This window comes from Delphinus delphis, chromosome Y (assembly GCF_949987515.2).
Source record: "Delphinus delphis chromosome Y, mDelDel1.2, whole genome shotgun sequence".
In the NCBI taxonomy this organism is placed as follows: Eukaryota; Metazoa; Chordata; class Mammalia; order Artiodactyla; family Delphinidae; genus Delphinus; species Delphinus delphis.
This window is the reverse complement of record NC_082705.1, coordinates 2566207-2586975: the sequence shown is the minus strand read 5'-3', so window position 1 is coordinate 2586975 and position 20769 is coordinate 2566207. Positions and strand designations below refer to the sequence as shown.

General features: G+C 41.7%; 1 protein-coding gene across 1 annotated transcript; it reads left to right on the top strand.

Annotated features, from left to right (window-relative positions):
* Positions 1-11994: 11994 nt before the first annotated feature.
* LOC132419244 (ubiquitin-like modifier-activating enzyme 1) lies at positions 11995-20285 on the top strand. The gene is given in 17 exon segments (XM_060003235.1): positions 11995-12993; positions 13596-13767; positions 13898-13956; positions 14060-14228; positions 14323-14457; positions 15099-15205; positions 15438-15528; positions 15644-15776; positions 17652-17749; positions 17837-17983; positions 18107-18283; positions 18403-18507; positions 18598-18855; positions 18963-19166; positions 19516-19617; positions 19722-19822; positions 19981-20285. Coding segments are annotated over 16 exon segments (2139 nt in total). The 5' UTR covers positions 11995-12993; positions 13596-13650; the 3' UTR covers positions 20117-20285.
* The last annotated feature ends 484 nt before the right edge of the window (positions 20286-20769 follow it).

Genomic DNA, 20769 nt, shown 5'->3' with positions numbered 1-20769 from the left:
TTGCTTTGGTAGTAGAGCAATTTTCACAATGTTGATTCTTACAATCCTAGAAAATGGTATATCTCTCCATATATTTATATCATCTTTAATTTTTTTCATCAGTGTCTTATAATTTTCTGCATACAGGTCTTTTTTCTCCTTAGGTAGGTTTATTCCTAGATATTTTATTCTTTTTGTTGCAATGGTATATGGGAGAGTTTTCTTATTTCCACTTTCAGATTTCTCATCACTAGTGTATAAGAATGCCAGAGATTTCTTTGCGTTAATTTTGTATCCTGTTACTTTACCAAATTCATTGATTAGCTCTAGTAGTTTTCTGGTAGCATTTTTAGGATTCTGTATGTAGAGTATCATGTCATCTGCAACAGTGACAACTTTACTTCTTCTTTTCCGATTTGGATTCCCTTTACTTCTTTTTCTTCTCTGACTGCTGTTGCTAAAACTTCCAAAACTATGTTGAATAAGAGTGGTGAGAGTGGGCAACCTTCTCTTGTTCCTGATCTTACTGGAAATTGTTTCAGTTTTTCACCATTGAGGACGATATTGGCTGTGGGTTTGTCATATATGGCCTTTATTATGTTGAGGAAAGTTCCTGCAATGCCTACTTCCATAGGATTTTTATCATAAATGGGTGTTGAATTTTGTCAAAAGCTTTCTCTGCATCTATTGACTTCATCATATGGCTTTTCTCCTTCAGCTTTTTAATATGGTGTATCACATTGATTGCTATGCATATATTGAAGAATCCTTGCATTCCTGGAATAAACCCCACTTGATCATGGTGTATGATCCTTTTAATGTGCTGTTGGATTCGGTTTGCTAGTATAGGGGTGGGTTAGGGAGGGTGGGTGGGAGGGAGACAGAGGAGGGAAGAGATACGGGGACATGTGTATATGTATAATTGATTCACTTTTTAATAAATCAGAGACTAACACACCACTGTAAAGCAATTATACTCCAATAAAGATGTTAAAAAATAACAAAAATAAATAGGCAGAAGGCCTAACTACAAATTTCTTCAGAGAAGATATACAGATGACCAACAAACACATAAAAGTTTGCTCAATCTCACTAATCATTAGAGAAATGCAAATCAAAACTTCAGTGAGGTATCACCTCACAACAGTAAAAATGGCCATCATGAAAAAACCTACAAACAATAAATGCTGGAGAGGGTGTGGAGAAAAGAGAACCCTCTTCCACTGTTTGTGGGAATGTAAATTCATACAGCGACTATGGAGAAGAGTATGCTGGTTCCTTAAAATACTAAACATAGAAATAACATACGACCCAGCAATCTCACTACTGGGCATATAACCTGAGAAAACCATAATTCAAAAAGAGTCATGTACCACATGTTCATTGCAGCTCTATATACAAGAGCCAAACGTCGAAGCAATCTAAGTGTCCATAGACAGATAAATGGATAAAAAACACGTGGCACATACATACAACGGAATATTACTAAGCCATAGTTAGTGGGAAGCAGCCACATAGCCCAGGGAGATCAGCTCCGTGCTTTGTGTCCACCTAGAGGGGTGGGATAGGGAGTGTGGGAGGGAGATGCATGAGGGTGGAGATATAGGGATATATGCATACATATAGCGGATTCACTTTGTTATACAGCAGAAGCTAACACACCGTTGTAAAGCAATTATACTCCAAGAAAGCTGTTTAAGAAAAAAATTTGCATTGAAGCCATTGGGTTGACATACCTGATGTGTGACTTGAGGTTATTCATTTGGTAGTGATTTATAACTCTAAGATTTCCTATTAGCATTTTGACTCTTAAATTCGCATCTAAAACCACATGCTATAGAGTAAGATGCTCTCCATTTGGGGGAAGTGAACAAAACAGAACAAACAAACATAAGCCTGCTGCCCACGTCTTAAAAGGCAAAATAAATGATATGGTTATTTTCTTGATAAAACACATTCTGACATGTGTCACTTAATATATTTGCCGTGATTTACCTGTGATATCCAAATAACAAATCCTTTCACTCATGTATTCAATGAGTGTTTATTGAGCGTCTATTGTGAACCAGGCAGCGGGGCTGCAGCTGGGGATACAGCAAAGACACACAGACAACCCCTCCCTGCCCTTGCAGACCTCACTGCACACCGTGTAGTGATGACGAAAGATGTTAAAAGCTAAATAAGTATAACATTCAACTTGCGTAATATTAGTGTCAATGCACATGTAACATTTTCTCAAGGCAAAATCCTGCTGTGTGTCCTATAGGGAAAAAAGGTACAACCCTACAACCGTGAGTCAAAGCTACATCTCCATTATCTCTGGCCTGGCCTGGCCAGGATCTCTTCCCAGAGGCTTTCCCGTCACCTTAGTGGAACTAAAGGTGTATTGAGTTCCATGTGTGAGCAGCATCTCAGGTGAACCCTGAAGCAACAGTGAACATGTGATCCAGCCCACATGACATGCATCCACCCCCATGGTCTCCCTGAGAGTGAGATTCCAAGAAGACCCTCCGTTTGAGAGGAATCACAACCCCGTTGTGGATCGTTCAGTCACTGGAGGGGTTCCTGTACCACAGCCAACCACCTGTTTTCCAAGGAGCCTTGTCCCAGCGGGAGGGGTAGGCTACCCAGCAGCCAGGAGAGACACTATCGTGGTAACGTCCACTGCACTTTGAAACTGGGAGTGATATAGATGCCACACGCCCCTCCACCCAGGGGCCAGAGTCAACACAGGCGTATCCATCTAGGTATCCACGAGCATACACTGAGGCAGCACGGCTTATAAGAAGAAATACTGGCAGTTCTGGACTTCTTCCCCATTCTTGGCACCGAACTTGCAAAACCCTCAGAATTTCCAAACTGGTGAAGAAGGTCAAACTGTCTTTTTTTATGCATCACAGGCCCCTTCCTGTCCCACCTGAGTTTATGTTAATGCGGTGATTTGGAAAGCCCTGAAGCCTGTCTTTGTTGTCATTTGTTTCTAGGTATTTTTTAATTTCCTGTGTGAATTCTTCAGTTATCATTTCATTATTAAGTAGTGTATTATTTAGCTTCCATGTGTTTGTATTTTTTACAGATCTTTTCTTGTAATTTATATCCAGTCTCATGGTGGTGTTGTTGGAGAAGATACTTGATACAATTTCAATTTTCTTAAATTTACCAAAGCTTGATTTGTGACCCAAGATATGATCTTTCCTGGAGAATGTTTTTTGCTCAGACAGGACGGGGTTAAAGAAGCCGCAGATTCGGGGGCTCCGGCGCACTCAGTTGTGGGGGAGGGAGGGGCACTGCGTGCGGGGCGGACCTGCAGCGGCAGAGGACAGTGTGACGTTGCACCAGCCTGGGGCCCGCCGTGCGTTCTCCCGGGGAAGTTGTCCCTGAATCCCGGGAACCAGGCAGTGGCGGGCTGCACAGGCTCCGCGGAAGGGGGTATGGAGAGTGACCTGTGCTCGCACACAGGCTTCTTGGTGGCGGCAGCAGCAGCCTTAGCGTCTCCTGCCCGTCTCTGGGGTCCACTCTTTAGCCGCGGCTCGCGCCCGACTCTGGAGCTCCTTGAAGCAGCGCTCTTAAGCCCCTCTCCTCGCCACCAGGAAACAAAGAGGGAAGAAAAAGTCTCTTGCCTCTTCGGCAGCAAGAAAAAGTCTCTTGCCTCTTCGGCAGCAAGAAACTTTCCTGTTTCACAAACAGGAAAGTACACCGATGGCACTCCTATAGAGGACAAGTTGGCAATATAGAGCAAAATGACCTACCTTAGATTTTAAGTGAGAGTAAAGATTCAAAAAATAATAATCACTTCAAATTATTTCTAAAAATATTCACCTTTACTGACACTAATTTTGCTTCTCTATCACTATGTCTTGCACCATCTCTTCCCTCCAGCAGAAATGGCTTTCCACAGAATTACATTTTTTAAGAGTTCCAAATTGTTCCCTCACGTCACTCACACCTTTTCTGTTTTCTCCGTGGTTAGTGTGTGCATACACACACAAAAAAACTTAAATATATATTAACATTAATACGTAAATAAAAATATGAACATACATAATTTTTAAATATAAAAGTACATGTAAATAAAAATACATATAAATAAATTTATACTGTATACGTAAGGTGTATGCTATATATTGTAATAATGTATACATAGGTTTTCCTGCTTAACATTTAATGAAAAAATAGTTTATATATTTTTTTTGATCATACAATTTATGTTTATCTTTAAATAGTTTTAATAATACAGTAAGCATCTGTGAAGTAACTGTTTAAAACATATGGTATGACCTTGGCAATAACCTAGATTTAGTCACTCTTGCAAACGTGACAAGTGAAAAATTATCTTATTTGCATTTCCCTGACTACTTGCTTTTCTCATGAGATTTTTTCTCAACAATTTAAGTTTCTTCTTTTATCAATTACCTGTTCATATGCTTTACCCATTTTCCTGTTGAGTTGCTGTCTTTATATTATTTTTTTGTAAAAGTCATATATATATGTGTGTATATATATGCATGTATATATCTGAGTAGTAATCCTTATAAGAGATTTCTCCCTTTCTTATCTTTAAAATTTAATTATAGTGTCTTAAGTCACAGTTAAGTTTTATTGCAGCGTAGTTACATTTACTAGTTATGGCAGAATGGTGCTAGGTATTCACCAAAACTGTATTATCTTCTGCCTACATTTTATAGTCTGTTTTATAATAGGGATGTGACTAAATTCTAGTAGCCAAATTCTAGTTTTATGCACCAAATCCAGACCTCTCCTCAAAACCTCCCATATGTGATCATCCGTATTAGTTTCCCTTACAGTTGGCACAAATGAAGATTAACCATAGTGTGGACTTGGGAGCCTCATGACTTAGAGCAGAGCTACAAGTAAAAGAAGTAGGAAATCCTGAATCAGCTCTTGGAATAGTAAAAATGGATATTTAACTTGAGCAAGAAATGAATGTTATTTTCTTATTCTTCTAACATTTGGGGGTTTGTTTGTTACTTCAAGTAGCATTAGGTATGTCCCACCTACTCCATAATCTTTTCATATGTATTTTGTATTTACTTCTTGAACTGTGATTATCAATGCTTTTTAAATAAAGGGGATAAATACATTTACACAGATTTCTTAATAATACTGTATTCCTTATACTGCTCTTTTGTAGGTAACCATCACCCTCTTCCTTCTCTGCTAATCAGGAATTTTTCTGTCCCTAGAATTTTGCCCTTTCCAGCATGCCATATAAATAGAATTGTGTAGTATATAGCATTTGGGCTCTGGTTCTTTTACTGAGAAGAATGCATTTATAACTCATTCATGAGCATGATTTGTACTACTGATACTATGTATAAAATAGATAACTAATGAGAACCTACGTATAGCTCAGGGAACTCAGTGCTCTGTGGTGACGTAAATGGGAGGGAAATCCAAAGAAAGAGGGGATATATGTATACGTATAGCTGATTCACTTTGCTGTGGAGTAGAAACTAACACAATATTGTAAAGCAACTGTACTCCAATAAAAATTAATTTAAAAAACTCATTCATGAGCATGAATGTTTGATCCCTTTTATTACCAAGTACTATTCTGGTATATGGATATACCACAGTTTATATATTCACCATTTGAAAGATGTCTCACTTGTTTGAAGACTTGCTTATTAAGAATAAAGCTGCTACATACATATACACTACCAAATGTAAAATAGATAGCTAGTGGGAAGCAGCCGCATAGCACAGGGAGATCTGTTTTGCTTGTCACTTCATTTAGAATATGGCTACTTGAAACAGGGACATTTTTAATTAAAGGCACTGCTCTGATATACTGGCATTGGCAAACCTTTACGCCTGTTTCCCTCTTCACATCTCCTGGGCTCTCCCCTCTTCCAAAACACTTTGAAACCCCCGTCAGATACTTCAGGAGGAGTGTAATACCCAGAAGGGACCACGGCCTGTGAAAATGGGTAGGTCTGAAGGGGAATTCAGGTTGAGGTCCCTTTTCGGTGGCAGGCATTATGAGACAATTCAGCCACTGAGGTCCTCTTTGGCTTCATGTTTAGAACTTGGCTGAAACCAAATGCATGTTTTAGAGGGTGACAGCATTAGCTGCTGCTCAGCTGCTCTATCTTATCACCAACAGAAAGTTCACCTTCTGCTCAGTTCGGGGAGTCAACAGGAGTTCAGGGTCTCTAAAAGCCTACACATCATTTGTAGAAGGGATCTAAACTTCAGGTATCACCTGAGGTATGCCTTTGGTTCTATGGACCATGGCGCCATTTAGGGGATGTCTATTTTGGAGGGGACCTATAGGAGGTGGTGTTTAGGGACTGAGGGTAGGAATTTGGAAGTCTCTTTGGGGGCATACCCTTTTGCAATAGGGCTTAGGAATATTTGGGGGGAGGTCTTTGGTGTTCATGTTTCGATAGCACACGGTATTTGCAATATTCTCCAAAGGGAGGTGGATTTGGGTAAAATTTGAGATTTCTAATCAAGGCAGGATTTGAGGAAGACTGTTTAAGTTAGGGTTCTAGTACAAATGTTGGGAGCTTGCCAAAATGGCCTTTGTGACCCAGGTTCCATTATAGGGTCCTTCAAGCATTTGGAGACCTGGGTCAATAAGATTGGATGCATCGGGGCTCACTTTTTTTGTATGGATAGTCTTCAACTCAGGCTAAGAAGGGATACTGGAGCCTAGTCAACTAGGATCTTGCTGAGAAACAGGGTACCATTAGGACTTCACTTGCTATAGCTTTATTCACCATTCGTGAAGATATGGGGCCCTTCTTGTCAGGAAGGGAGCAAGGACAGTTGTGCTGAAGGGACACAGATAACATTGTATGAAACTACATGAATTGTTTATTCATGAGGGGGAGTATAGTCCCAATTTAGAGAGCCCTTATTTAGGCCAGTTGTACATCTTTCATGAAGAGTATGGTCTTTGCTCATTCATGTACATAAACCGTGTATAGATTCCCCTAACAGGTTATGGAGTTTTGAGCCTTGCATCTAGTGAAGGAGTAGATACTTCTGTATATGAGGAGGGAAAAGCCTTCTAGACCAGTATGTCAGGTACCTGCAAAGGTTCTAAATGAAAACTCCAGCATTGTTCTTTCCCAGCTCTGTGATCACAGGCAATTTTTTTGCAGCATCCATTGGTGGTATGAAGGTGATGATAAGAAGAACAGCAAATACTTACATGAACTTTACAGTGTGGGGAATGTAAGTCTTTATCAGGTGTCATAATACACCAGGAAATTTAATAGTACTCCAACTATTAATGTTAATTAGGTAGTACTTACTGTGTGTCACGCTCTTTTTTAAGCACTTTATTCATATTTAGTCATTTAAACTCTACCACTGGGGTAAGTTACAATTATTATCCTCATTTTATAGATGGCCCAGAGAGGTGAGGTGCCTGTCTTCAGGCCACACAGCTGGTAATCATGGAAAGAATTACTGTGAAGGTCCAACACTTCTCTTGGGTCACCTTTGAGCTGAAACACGAAAGAACCTTTTTGTCTTCCTCAGGAAGGACAGCTAATGAAGTTATGTCAGAAAACGATAGAGTAAGGCCCTCCAAAAATTCTCTACATTACAAAACTACAAAGTTGTCAGACTCAACTTTTTCAGAACTCTGGAAATTGACAAAATTTCACAGGAACTAGGGGAGTATTTATGTGTTTAAAAATGACTGAATCTTGGTAAGATCAGCAAGCTCTAGAGACTTTAAATTGTCCCAATCCCATCCTCTTGTTTTCCAGCTTAATAATGGTACACTTTGAAATAGTGTGCATTCCTTTTGCATCCCAGTAGCCACCAGAAGGAGGAGAACAAAGTGAGAATTCTTTCAGAACCTTACCTCCAAAGATTAGTCATTATCTGATGTGTCTGATTTGTTCCTTGGGAGACTCAATTTGCAAGACTGTCTATATTTGACATAATTTGGAGCTCACCCAGTGCAAATGAACTTTACCCTGGGGAGTTGCCAAAACAATTATAGGAGCAGAAAGAAATTTTGAAGAAGTAATGCCAAGAAACATCCCAAATTTGTTGCAAAACATCAATATACAGATTCAACCAGCTAAACAAACTCAAAGCAGCATTACTCAAAGAGATCCATACCAAGGCATGTCATAATCAAACTGCTGAAAGCCAAAAACCAAGAGAGAATTGTGAAAGCACTGTGAAGCAACCCATCACATGTAAGAGATTCTCAATTAGACCAAAAACAAAGATTTCTCATCAGAAACCATGCAGGGCAGAAGACACTAGGATGACATTCATAGTGCTAAAAGAAAAAACAAAAACAAAACAACAAAGAAGTATCAACCAAGAATTTTATATCCAGCAAAACCATCTTTTGAAAATGAGGACAAAATTAGGACAATTCCAGATAAACAAAAAACGGAGAGGATTTATTGCTAACTATGTGCCGTACAAGATGAGATAGTTCCTGGAGGGAGTCCAAACTGAAATGAAAGACCTTTTTTTTTTTTTTTTGCGGTACGTGGGCCTCTCACTGTTGTGACTTCTCCCGTTGCGGAGCATAGGCTCTGGACGCGCAGGCTCAGCGGCCACGGCTCACCGGTCCAGCCGCTCCGTGGCATGTGGGATCTTCCCGGATCGGGGCACAAACCCGTGTCCCCTGCATTGGCAGGCGGACTCTCAACGACTACGCCACCAGGGAAGCCCTGAAAGACCCTTTGATATTAACTCAAATCGAGAGAAAGAAAGAACATCAGTAAAATAATTATATAGGTAAATACAGAGGATAATTTAAACGAATTTTTTGTTTGTATGATTGTAGTCTGAATAATAGTCCCAAAATATGCCCACATTTTAATCCCCAGGACATGTATGTTATTTTATGCAGAAAACTTTGCATACATGATCCAATTAGAGTCTTCAGATGGGAAATTGTCTTGGGTTATCTTGGGTGGATCTAATCAAAATATTTCCTATAAGAGGAATGCAAGAGATGTTGGAGTCAGAGGAGAAGCCAGTGTGATGACAGAAGTAGATAATGAAGTGATGTATTTGAAGATAGTAGAAGGGGTTACTAGCCTAGGAATACTGGCAACCACTAAGCAGAAAAAGGGCAAGGAAATATATTATCCCTGCAGAACCTCCAGATGGACACAGTCCTGCCAGCATGTTGACTTTAGACAAGTAAAATGGATTTGGGACATCTAACAATTAGGATTGTAAGAGAACAATTTGTAATGCTTTAAAGCACTGAATTTCCAGAGATATATTACAGCAAAAATAGTAAACTAATGCAGTTACTTTTTTTCTCTTACCAGATTTAAAACACAACTCCATAGGAAAAAATTATTAATTGGTTCTGATGTATAAAGTGTATAAAGATGTAATTTATGATAAAAACAACACATGGAAAAGGGGGATAAACTACATAAAAGCAAAAATTCATATTTTGAAATTAAGTTGGTATTAATCTGAACTAGGTTGTTAGAAACTGTCAGTTTAATTTATAACAACTCCAGAGCAACCACTAATGAGATGACTCTAAAATGTATATAGTAAAAGAAATAACAAATAACCATGAAAATGGTACACTAGAAGATGTCCAATTAAAAAGCAGATTGCAGTATGGATTTTCTAAACACATGACCAACTACATGTTGTCAAAGAGACAAACCTTAAAGTGAAACAAATAGATTTTAATAAAAAGTTGCAAAGAAAAGTTTCATGCAAACAATAACCAAAAAAGAGCTATAGTGACTACTAATGGCAGACAAAACAGATTTTAAATAAAAAATTTTGAGAAAAATGACAGTATATATTACTATATTATTATATTAGATTAATAATATATTATTGATAAAGGGGTAAATCTGTTGAAATACATAAGAATTATAAACATATGCTCGCCTAACAAAAAAGTTCCAGATACCTGAATCAAAAACTGACAAAACTTGAGAGAGAAATAAATAGGTTCAACAGTATATCCAAATAAATGACAGAACATAAGATCACCAAGGGAAGAGAAGACCTAAACAACACTATAATATAAACCGAGTGGACTTAACAGACATGTACAGAACATTCCAACCAAGAACAGGAGAATAAACTCTTTTTTCAAGTTAACTAGGAATGTTCTCCAGGGTAGACTTCACGTTAGGCCATAAAACAAGTGTCAATAATTTAAATCACACCAAATATGTTCTCTGACCATAAAGGAGTGAATAATGGGAAATCAATAATGGGAGGAAATTGTGAAAACTTGTAAATATGTGGAAATTAAACAACGTATTCCTAAGTAATCAATGAGTCAAAGAGTGTCCAAGGGATATTAGAAAATCCTCTGAAGTGAATGAAAATGAAAACACAACATACCAAAACATGGGATTCGGCAAAAGCAGAACCCAGAGGAATATATATATATATATACACACACACACACACACACACACACATATGCAAGCCTACATAAAAAGGAAGAAAGAGTTCAGAAACTGGAAAAAATGTCTAACCCAAAGCAAAGTGAAGGAGGAAAATAACCTTTCACTTTGTGAAAGGTTAGTATGAAAATAAATAAAATAATATAAATAGAAAAAGCATAAAGAAAGTCAACAAAAACCCAAAGTTGGTTCTGTGACAAGATTATTAAAATTGAAAAACCTTAGGTTGATGAAGAGAGAGAGAGAGAGAGAGAGACGACTCCATTAGCGAAACCTGAATGAATAAGATAAAATGGCTATGAAACCATACAGAAATAAAGAGAATTGTTAGGAATTCGCTTGGACATTACTTTTGACTATATGAAATAGTCAAGTCAGTGGAAAAACAGAGTGACTAAAACGAAGTAAAAAACTAGAAAATCTGAATAGACCTGTAATAAAGAAGTTGGATTCGTAATCAGAATTTCCACAAATAAAAGCATGGGACCAGATCCTTTTACAGTGTACTCTACCAGATGTTTTTCTGAGCATGCCAGCGGCAAAATGTCAAAGACACAGGTGTACTGTATATTAGCAATCAGTTAATGTCATATCTTATCATTATTCAATAGAAATGCATTGGGTGCTTACTGTGTATCAGGAGGTTTGTTAAATGGTGGTGCCTGTGATGACTTGGTATTGTGTTTTTCTTAGTTCATGGGCACTGGTAACATTAGCATTATGCTTTCAGGGTCACTGTGGAAGGGTGTTTCAAGGCCTCATTATGAAATAATGTCCCCAAATGGAAGTTCCTCTGGTGCCTGGGTATATCTTCACCCATAATCAATTTCATATTAACAGGAAAAATGTGTATTCATATATAAATATTACGTGAATATTTAAACTTAACATTTAGTGTCTAGTGCATAGACAGCATTGCTGTAAACTTTTTACACAATAGTGAGTATTCATTTTATCTTATTTCCATGTACATAATATTTCAAATTTCATAACATATTGACCATATCAGGTGGCTGCTGTTATCACAGTTGTATAGAAGAGGACAGTGAGGCATTGGTCCCTAGTCACTTATTAAGTTCAAGAGTGAGTAACGGAAATCAGAGCGCTCAGGTGGCAGAGTAGAAATTTTAAATGCTTAAAATATGTGCTGTTAAGAAGAATCATAAGCAGTTCCGGGAAACTTTAGCACCCGTTTGCTTTCATATGCCTCTGTTGCAAGTCTCTTTCGGCACGGACTTCTACTCAGGAAGTCCCTTAACACCTAGTGTCTTGTGTAATTCGAGAACAAAAGTCTTGACTTCTCTAGCTTGCTGTCTTCCCTCAGAGTGATTCAGCGATGTAACTACGCGTGTTTCAGTTTATACCCATTTTACTGAATGCAGCCACTAGGTGGAGCTGTCTTCCTTCTGCCGTCAGCACACGGCAGAACTCAGTAATGAGTCTCCCAGGGGCTGCTGACGTCACCAGTGATTCACTACCGGTGCGACGGCGAGCAGGACCAAACTTTTTGTTTGGGCTTCCGGCTCAGCGGCCGCCATTTTATGTCGGCGGTTGAGGTAAAGGAGGCGTGGTCAGTGGAAGAGGGTAAGCCTGCGGCGGCCGCAGCTCTCCTCCAGCCAGCCGGCGGGGGAGGAGGAGTAAAAAGAGGGCGGCGGCCGGGCTTGGCTTCGGCTCCACATGGAGTTGGCGGCGGAGCGACCCTGGGAACGGGCATTTGTAACAAACGGCCTTTCTCGGCACCTCTCCCCGGGCAGGCTTTTCGGGAGGGTCTTGGAGGTGGCTAACTGGGCTGGAGAGGCGGCATTGGGGCGGATGCTGGGGCGGAGCCGATGTTACTCTGTCTTGCCTGTGTTCTGAAATCTGACCTCAGGGATCCGGAGGCCCAGTTCCTACCTTTAGAGCCTCGGGTCCAACAATTCTAGCCAAGAACCTTATTCCTTCACAGGTCTAGCTTGTTATAGCACCAGATTCAATATTCCCAGTCAGTGTATTACATTGAAGACCTTAAACCAAAATTACTATCCTCACAGCTTCCAAGAGGAACCGGAGCCCTGACAATGTCTGTTTCCCTCTCATTTCCCTAAAAGAGACCTTTCTCTTAACATCTTTACTCACACTTCACTCCCTTTTTTCCTCCTCCTAATCACCTTTCAGAGCTAAAAAAGTACAACACTATGGAATACCACAGACCCTGACTCGTTCTCAGAGACCCCTTCCTCACATCTCACCCTGGTAGTCTCATCTGTCAGAGATCACTCTGTACGCAGCATTTCTACTTTATATATATATATATATATATATATATAGTTTTAGCATTTCCCTTTATAGACCTTTATTACGTGCCGTTGAAGACCTTCCTTCCTATGGCATCTTCAAGAAGTGCTCCTACACCCAGCATTTCTACTTAGTCGTCGACCTTCCCAAACTCCATTTTATAATTTTCCATCAAAAACACCTCCGAATCCAACTTTGTCCTTCACTAAAATGCTTTACTACTAACCCAATATCTGCTGTTAGAAAATACCCCCCTCTTCATCGTCTCAGAATTCTTTGCAGATAATCCCAAGTATCTTCTCTCAGAAGCTCCCGGGGGACCAGATACCAGGTAGGAATTCTTCAGATACATAATCTGGCAGACATCCTTCCCTGCACCAGTATTTGATAGACCCTTTCAAATTTTGGTTCTCACCAGCCCTATCAGAGACTCACCTTCACAGTCTTGCCCAGGGCTCTACCTGTGCATTCAAAAGCAAACAGGTTTTCCCACCTTCTATTAAGATCCTGTTACTCCACATCTTGCCTTATAGTCTCCCCTAGGGCCTTTCCAGTTGCCAATATCTTCATTCACAAGCCCTCAACTTCTGCTTTCAGCCTCATAGGCCCCTATATCGTTATCATACAACCCCTCCCCCAGCACACTTCCATCATACTAGATCCCCTTCTCAGCATCTGTTCAGCCTGCATGGTGCTCTGCATCATTAGTCACAGAAGCCCAGCCAGACTTCTCAATCTAGCCAGTGTCTGCTCACTCAGTCTTTTAGTCTGTTATCTTCCTGAAACTTTTTATCCTCCATTCCTAGGGAAAAGGAACTGTCTGAGCTCAGCCTCCTCTTTCCTCCCTCTCAGAGTAGCTCTAGTACCTAGCATGTCTTCATGTTTCCGTTCTTGAAATGAGGATGCTAGTACTTAAGTCTTTCTCTCCACCAGAGTTACCACTAACAAAAGAGAAAAGCCTCCCCGTATCTGGCTCCTTTGTCTAAAGATGTCCACTTTGCCACTATTGAAGAAACGTTGTATGTCTGGGCCTGATCCAAAAGCAAGTTCTGATTGCCCTTCTGCGTGTTCTGTAATGTTCAAAGTGCCATCAGAACCGACCAACGTGAGTGTCTTTTCCCTAAATCTTGGAGGTGGGATGGTATTGTGGTTGGTGGGAAAGTACCTCTTATTTAAGCGTTTTTTTTTTTTTTTTTTTGCTGTCTTGCTGAAACTCTTTTCCCCTCCATTCCTAGGGAATGCCAAAAACAGGCAGTGCAACAGACATAGATGAGGGTCTTTACTCCCGGCAGCTGTGAGTATGGCTGAGCCTGGGAATGCGAAGCAGGAGGGGGGCACAGAGAGGATAGAGTTGGGTGGGCCAAGCCCTGACCTAGAGTCTCCTTCAAATCTGGCAGGTATGTCCTGGGCCATGAGGCTATGAAGCATCTCCAGACTTCCACTGTGCTGGTGTCGGGCCTTCGGGGCCTAGGGGTGGAGATTGCGAAGAACATCATCCTTGGTGGGGTCAAAGCTGTCACCCTCCATGACCAGGGCACTGCCCAGTGGGCTGACCTCTCATCCCAGGTACCTGTTCCTGGATCCCTTCTCCTTGCCCAAGCACCAAACCCCCTGGTGTCTGCATTCACTTCACTTCTTTCCTTCTTGTACCTCCTTGTAGTTCTGCCTAAGGGAGGAGGACATCGGTAAGAACCGGGCTGAGGCATCACAGCCCCACCTTGCTGAACTCAACAGCTATGTGCCCGTCACCACCTACACTGGGGCCCTTGTTGATGACTTCCTTAGTGGTTTCCAGGTACGTTGCAGCATCACCCTGCCTCCTGACTTACACTCTCAGATCCTTTTCCTGGTTGGTTTGCTCAGTATTTATTTAATGGACCAGCCCTGTGGGTGCTTGCCCTGGGGTTTCCCAGAGAACTTGGGCACTGGAACTCCTGATGCAGCAGTAGGAACTTATCCTGGTGAATAAGGAAGGGAATTCAAAGATTCCCTACAAATCATCGCTGAGCAGGCTTTGCTTTGTTCTGTTTTGTTTTATTTGAGAATTGAAGCAGATGAGTGTAGGATTTGGGGATAAACCCAAACTTTAACTGGGAACAGACTGTGACCCGTTGTTTGACTCCCAGGACATGCAGGGTTGTAGGCAGGCAGGAATGGGTGTTTTTCAAATAAGTGAATTAGTTGGTCTTCAAATTCCGTCCTCCTAATACTGCTTTACTTTTCTTGTCATAGTGTGGGGTTTCATAGTTCTCTTCATTGAGTTTTACCCTCACTGAGTATGACATGCATACTTTGTAAATATTTGTAGAAAAGGTCTGAACCAGTAAGCTTTAGTCCTGACATTCTGCCAACCCCTGGCCTGCCTTTCTCCTTTATTTTCTTATTTCCCTTCACCCCAATGCCAGTCCCTTTGCATGAGCTTCCTTCTTGTTACAGGTGGTGGTCCTTACCGACTCTCCTTTGGAGGACCAGCTGCGGGTGGGTGAGTTTTGTCACAGCCGTGGAATCAAGCTGGTCGTGGCAGACACTCGGGGTCTGTTTGGGTGAGTGCCTGCTTCTGCCTTTATCCCCAGCTCCTCCCAGGCCCCAGGCTAAGACCCCCTGGTTCCCAGTGCTGTAATGCTACTCTCAGCCCACCAGGTTTTCCATTCTCCATGTTCACCTCTCCCCAGTTGGCACGAGCACTGATTGTGGGCAGTGATGGCTAAGCTTTCTTAGGAAGTATTCACTATGTCTAAGGGTCTCAGGCACCAGTCCTGTTGTGTCCTTTTACAGGCAGTTGTTCTGTGACTTTGGAGAGGAGATGATCCTGACGGATTCCAATGGGGAGCAGCCTCTCAGTGCTATGATTTCTATGGTTACCAAGGTAAGGAGATTGGCCCCAGGGGTTCTGGCAGGCATGTGGGTAGCCATAGTCCTCCTTTATGCTCCTGGTACCCTGATCCTACCTCTGAGGCTTTCTTTACTTCTCTTCCAACCAGGACAACCCTGGTGTTGTAACCTGCCTGGATGAGGCCTGACACGGGTTTGAGAGCGGTGACTTCGTCTCCTTCATGGAAGTTCAGGGCATGAATGAACTCAATGGCATCTCTCCCCTAGAGATCGAAGTCCTGGGTATGCCAAGACTGGTGGGGCAAGAAATGGTTGCCCAGATCAAAGAGAGAATTGTCCCTGTGGTGTGGGCTGACCCACAGCCCAAGAGGTGACACATATCTGTAGTCTTGACTTGTACCAAAGTCCAAGAGGAGATGCCTCTCTGAAATCTGACTTGGGACTTAGAAGAGATGTGTCCAGGTAGCCTTAATAAAGACATGTGAACTGAGCTACAGGCAGGAAAGGTTTATACCACTAGTATTTGATTCCATTATTATTTTTTGGCCCATTGACTATATCTCTTTCTTTCTTTAAACCGTTTTAGAATGTATAGTATAACAATCTCTAAGTAATACTTCATCACCGCACATATTAAAGAAAAACTTACAACAAAATATTTCCACTTTCTGGTTCACCATTTGCTGTCGTCGTATATTTTGTGTATGCCATAAACTTCTCAATACATTATTTTTGACTTCACAGTTATATTGTTGAAAAGATTTAAGAAAGTTTGTTTTTACCCACATAATCACCATTTCCAGTATACTTTTCTGTGGCTCTACATTTGCATCTGATGCCATTTTTCTTCTGCCAAAGAAAGCCTTTAATGTATGTTGTGGAATGGGATCTGCTGGTGGTGATTCTTTTAGCTTTTTAATGCTTGAAATCTCATTTTGCCTGTGTTTTTGAAAGTTGTTTTTACAGAGTGTAGCATTTTAGATTTCATTGCTTTAAAGATACTGCTCTATTGTCTTTCCTGCCTTATTTTCCACAGGAAGTCTACTATTCTTATCCTTGTTTTTCTGTATCTAATGTGCTTATTTTCTCTATCACTGATCTTAATCAATGGGATTATGATATACATTAGTATAGTTTTCTCCATGTCTCTTTTGCAGTTATTAAATTTATATTAACTATGGGTTTATAGTTTTATCAAATTGGGAAAATTTCTGGCCATAATTTTTTTTGAAAATATTACTTTCGCAGCTCACTGCCACCCCATTATCTCTTTCCAGAACTCGAATTACATGTATATTAAGCCACTTGACTCTTTTGTCTTTTTCTCCCACTCTTCGTTGTATTTCGGATAGTTTCTTCTACTTTGTTAAATCTCCTGATTTTTTCTTGTGTGTTAATTTTGTTAATCACATCTGTTATGTCAGAGCACTGGTCAAGAACATTAAAACAACTATTATAAATATATTTCACATGTCAAAGAAATTCCCAACAAAGGGGTGGGCCGAAAGAGGTTTTGAAGAAATAATGGCCAAAAATTTACAAATTTGATGAAAACTAAAGCCACAGATCCGTGTTCTGGTAAGTTTTGATGGATGGAAGGTAATTGTGAATGTTAGTTTTTTGGAGTTGTGTTTTGTGTTCCTTTACTATTTTTGAGTTTGTTCTAGAGAAATTATGTAGCTGCCATTGGATCCTTTCAGGGCTTACTTCTTTTTCTCTAGAGTGGCATTTAGACATAGGGTACCTGTGCTGTCTGAAGAAATCAGCGTTGTGTTTTTGTTGTTTTTTTTATGATGTACTATACCTTATTTATATTTCTTAGTTGAAGGATAGTTGATTTAATGTTTAATGTTGTGTTACTTTTTGCTTTACAGCAAAGGGACTCAGTTATCTATATATACATTCTTTTTCATATTCTTTTCCATGATGGTTTATCTCAGGATACTGAACAGAGTTCCGTGCTCTACAGTAGGACCTTGTTGTTTATCCATTCTGTATATAATAGCTTACATCTGTTAACTCCAAACTCCCACTGTATGGGGGAGGGGGTTAGGGGAGGAAGGGAGTGGGAGGTTTTCCCATGCCTGTTTTGATAGTGCTGTTGGTCTTGGGAAGGAATGAATTGACAGATAACCCTTCATTCTGTTCATCCCCCAGGTCCCTACACTTTTAGTATCTGTGATACCTCCAATTTCTCTGACTATGTCTGTGGAGGCGTTGTCAGTCAGATCAAAGTAACTAAGGAGATAAGCTTTGTGAGTATGAGCAGGAGGGTGTGCTGTAGGGTTCCAGGCATCTCTACGTTTTTTACTTTTTTCATTCTGATATCTTGCTCTCCACAGAAATCCTTGCCCACCTCACTGGCAGAGCCAGACTTCGTGATAACAGATTTTGCCAAGTATTCTCGCCCTCCTCAGCTGCACATTGGCTTCCAGGCCCTGCACCAGTTCTGTGCCCAGCATGGCCAGCCCCCTCGGCCCCACAATGAGGTAGATGGGTGGGCAAGCCAGCCAGGTCCTTGAACCAAAGCTCCACTATGCCTCTTCATCTATTTAGTTTTTCTACCTCTCCCTCTCCCCACAGCGGTGTGATTGTTCTTTTTCTCCTTCCAGGAGGATGCAACGGAACTGGTGACCCTAGCACAGGCTGTGAATGCTCGAGCTCTGCCAGCAGTGCAGCAAAAGAGTCTGGATGAAGACCTCATCCGGAAGCTGGCTTACATGGCTGCTGGGGATCTGGCACTCATAAATTCCTTCATTGGGGGCGTGGCTGCCCAGGAGGTTATGAAGGTCAGTGCGAGTGGAGAAGGACAGTGCTGGGAGTGGGCCAGGTTCCTTCCTGGCCCTGCTGCTTGCTGTCCAGCTCTGATTAACCAGTGATCACTTCCTCTTTCTTACCCCCTCCTCAGGCCTGCTCTGGAAAGTTTATGCCTGTTATGCAGTGGCTGTACTTTGATGCCATTGAGTGTCTCCCTGAGGACCAAGAGGCCTTTACAGAGGACACGTGCCTTCCAGTATGTGATTGGGGCCCATGGAGAAGGCATTATTGTGGTTCTTTTTAAGGTGCCTTTTCTCTAACCCTCTCTTCTCTTCACATGACTCAGTGCCAGAACCGTTATGATGGGCAGGTGGCTGTATTTGGCTCCGGCCTGCAAGAGAAGCTGGGCAAGCAGAGATACTTCTTGCTGAGAGATCCTTTTGGTCAAAAGCTACCTTTATGTCCCCTAGCCTCTGGCCACCTCTTCTGGAGTCTCCTTTTGGCTTACAAGGGAGGGTGTTTGGTTGTACCCTCATCTCATCCCTTTCTCCATTTTCTTCATACCAGGTCCTTTATTCCCCAGTCTTGTGCCTCTTTCCTTAGATGACCATGGATTTTTATGGCCCTGGGACTTAAATATGCAGTAGTAGATCCTCTTACCCCCTCTTGCCGTCTCCAGGGGGAGTGAGGACTGGTGAGTGGCTTTGTTAGGCCAGTGACCCTAACCATCTTCTGCCTCTCTTCTTGGCCACCTCCCAGGTGGGTGTGGGGGCCGTTGGCTGTGAGCTGCTCAAGAACTTTGCCATGATTGGGCTAGGCTGCGGGGAGGGCGGGGCAGTCACCATTACAGACATGGACACCATAGAAAAATCCAATCTGAATCGACAGTTTCTGTTCCGGCCTTGGGATATCAGGGTGAGTGGAATGGACATGGTAAGTAATTGAGCTTTGTTTCTCACTTTTCTCCTGTCTTTTTCTTGTTATCTGTCTTATTGCCTTAGGACGTGTGTGTGTGTGTGTGTGTGTGTGTGTGTGTGTGTGTGTGTGTGTGTGTGTGTGTGTGTGTAGAGGTTGTGTGTATCTGGCTCTGGTTTTCATCATACCAGGTGAGAGGCTTTCTTTAATTTTGTGTATCCTTTGTTCATTGGTTGAACCTGTGCAAAGTAGGAATGGAACTGGCATGTTTGTGAAATAAAGAGGAGCATATGATCTGGGCTTGCTCCCGTTTTACTCTTTGTGCTTTACTCTGTGCTTTGTCCCACAGTACTATAACCAGCAGTGGACATTGTGGGATCGCTTTGAGGTACAGGGGCTGCAGCCTAATGGTGAAGAGATGACCCTCAAGCAGTTCCTTGACTACTTTAAGGTAAGGCCCTTTGACTCACTGCACCTGTGGTGTTGGTTGCCCAGGTTACTGGTACTGTCCATCCCAGTGACACTGTTGCCCCTCCTCCTTTCCACCCTCTTCAGACAGAGCACAAGTTAGAGATCACCATGCTGTGCCAAGGTAGATCCATGCTCTACTCCTTTTTCATGACAGCAAGCAAGCTCAAGGAACAGTTGGATCAGCCGTGAGTCGGGCCAGTGGGAAGGCAGAAACAGGTCCTGCTTGGGGTGGGAAGCATCAGCTAGCTATGCGACTCATATTCACTGTTCTCCTTACTTTAGTTGTCTCCGTAAGTCCTTTCCTCTCTTTCTACTTCCCTGACCCTCTTTTTCCTCACCCCAGGATGACAGCAATAGTGAGACGAGTATCAAAGCAAAAGCTGGGACACCACATTCAAGCACTGGTGCTTGAGCTGTGCTGCAACGACGAGAGCGGCGAGGGTGTGGAGGTCCCCTATGTACAATACACCATTCGCTGATCCCCTCTACACCCACCTACCTCATTCTCAGTCAAGTCAATCTATTTCTGTTTCTCTCATAGTTGTGGCCAACGCTGAGCCTTAAGTTCTTCTGAGAACTTTTTGTTGTTGTTGTTGCTGCTTTCTAATGTTTGGAGTTGGAATTCTTAATAAAGAGTTATTAATCCGAGTGTGTCATATCCTTCTTTGGTCAAAGGCCTGTACCCTGTTGTCTGTGAGAAAGACCAGCCTTTCTTTAGCTCTGTAGGTTCAGGTGATAATACAAAAGGCTCAGCCTCTCCGCACCAGCATGGAATTCACCTCACATCCAAGCTTATGAGAAAAGATTAAATCCAACTGTTCTGGTAAATCATTGGTTTGCAATTTTTTCCTTTGTCCTCTCTGTTTAAAAAGAAATAGAGGGGGAGTTGAGGAAGATGGTGGAAGAGTAAGACGCAGAGATCACCATCCTCCCCACAGATACACCAGAAATACATCTACACGTGACACAACTCCTACAGAACACCTACTGAGCGCTGGCAGAAGACCTCAGACCTCCCAAAAGGCAAGAAAGTCCCCACGTACCTGGGTAGGGCAGAAGAAAAAAAGAAAAAACAGAGACAAAAGAATAGGGACGGGACCTGCACCAGTGGGAGGGAGCTGTGAGGGAGGAA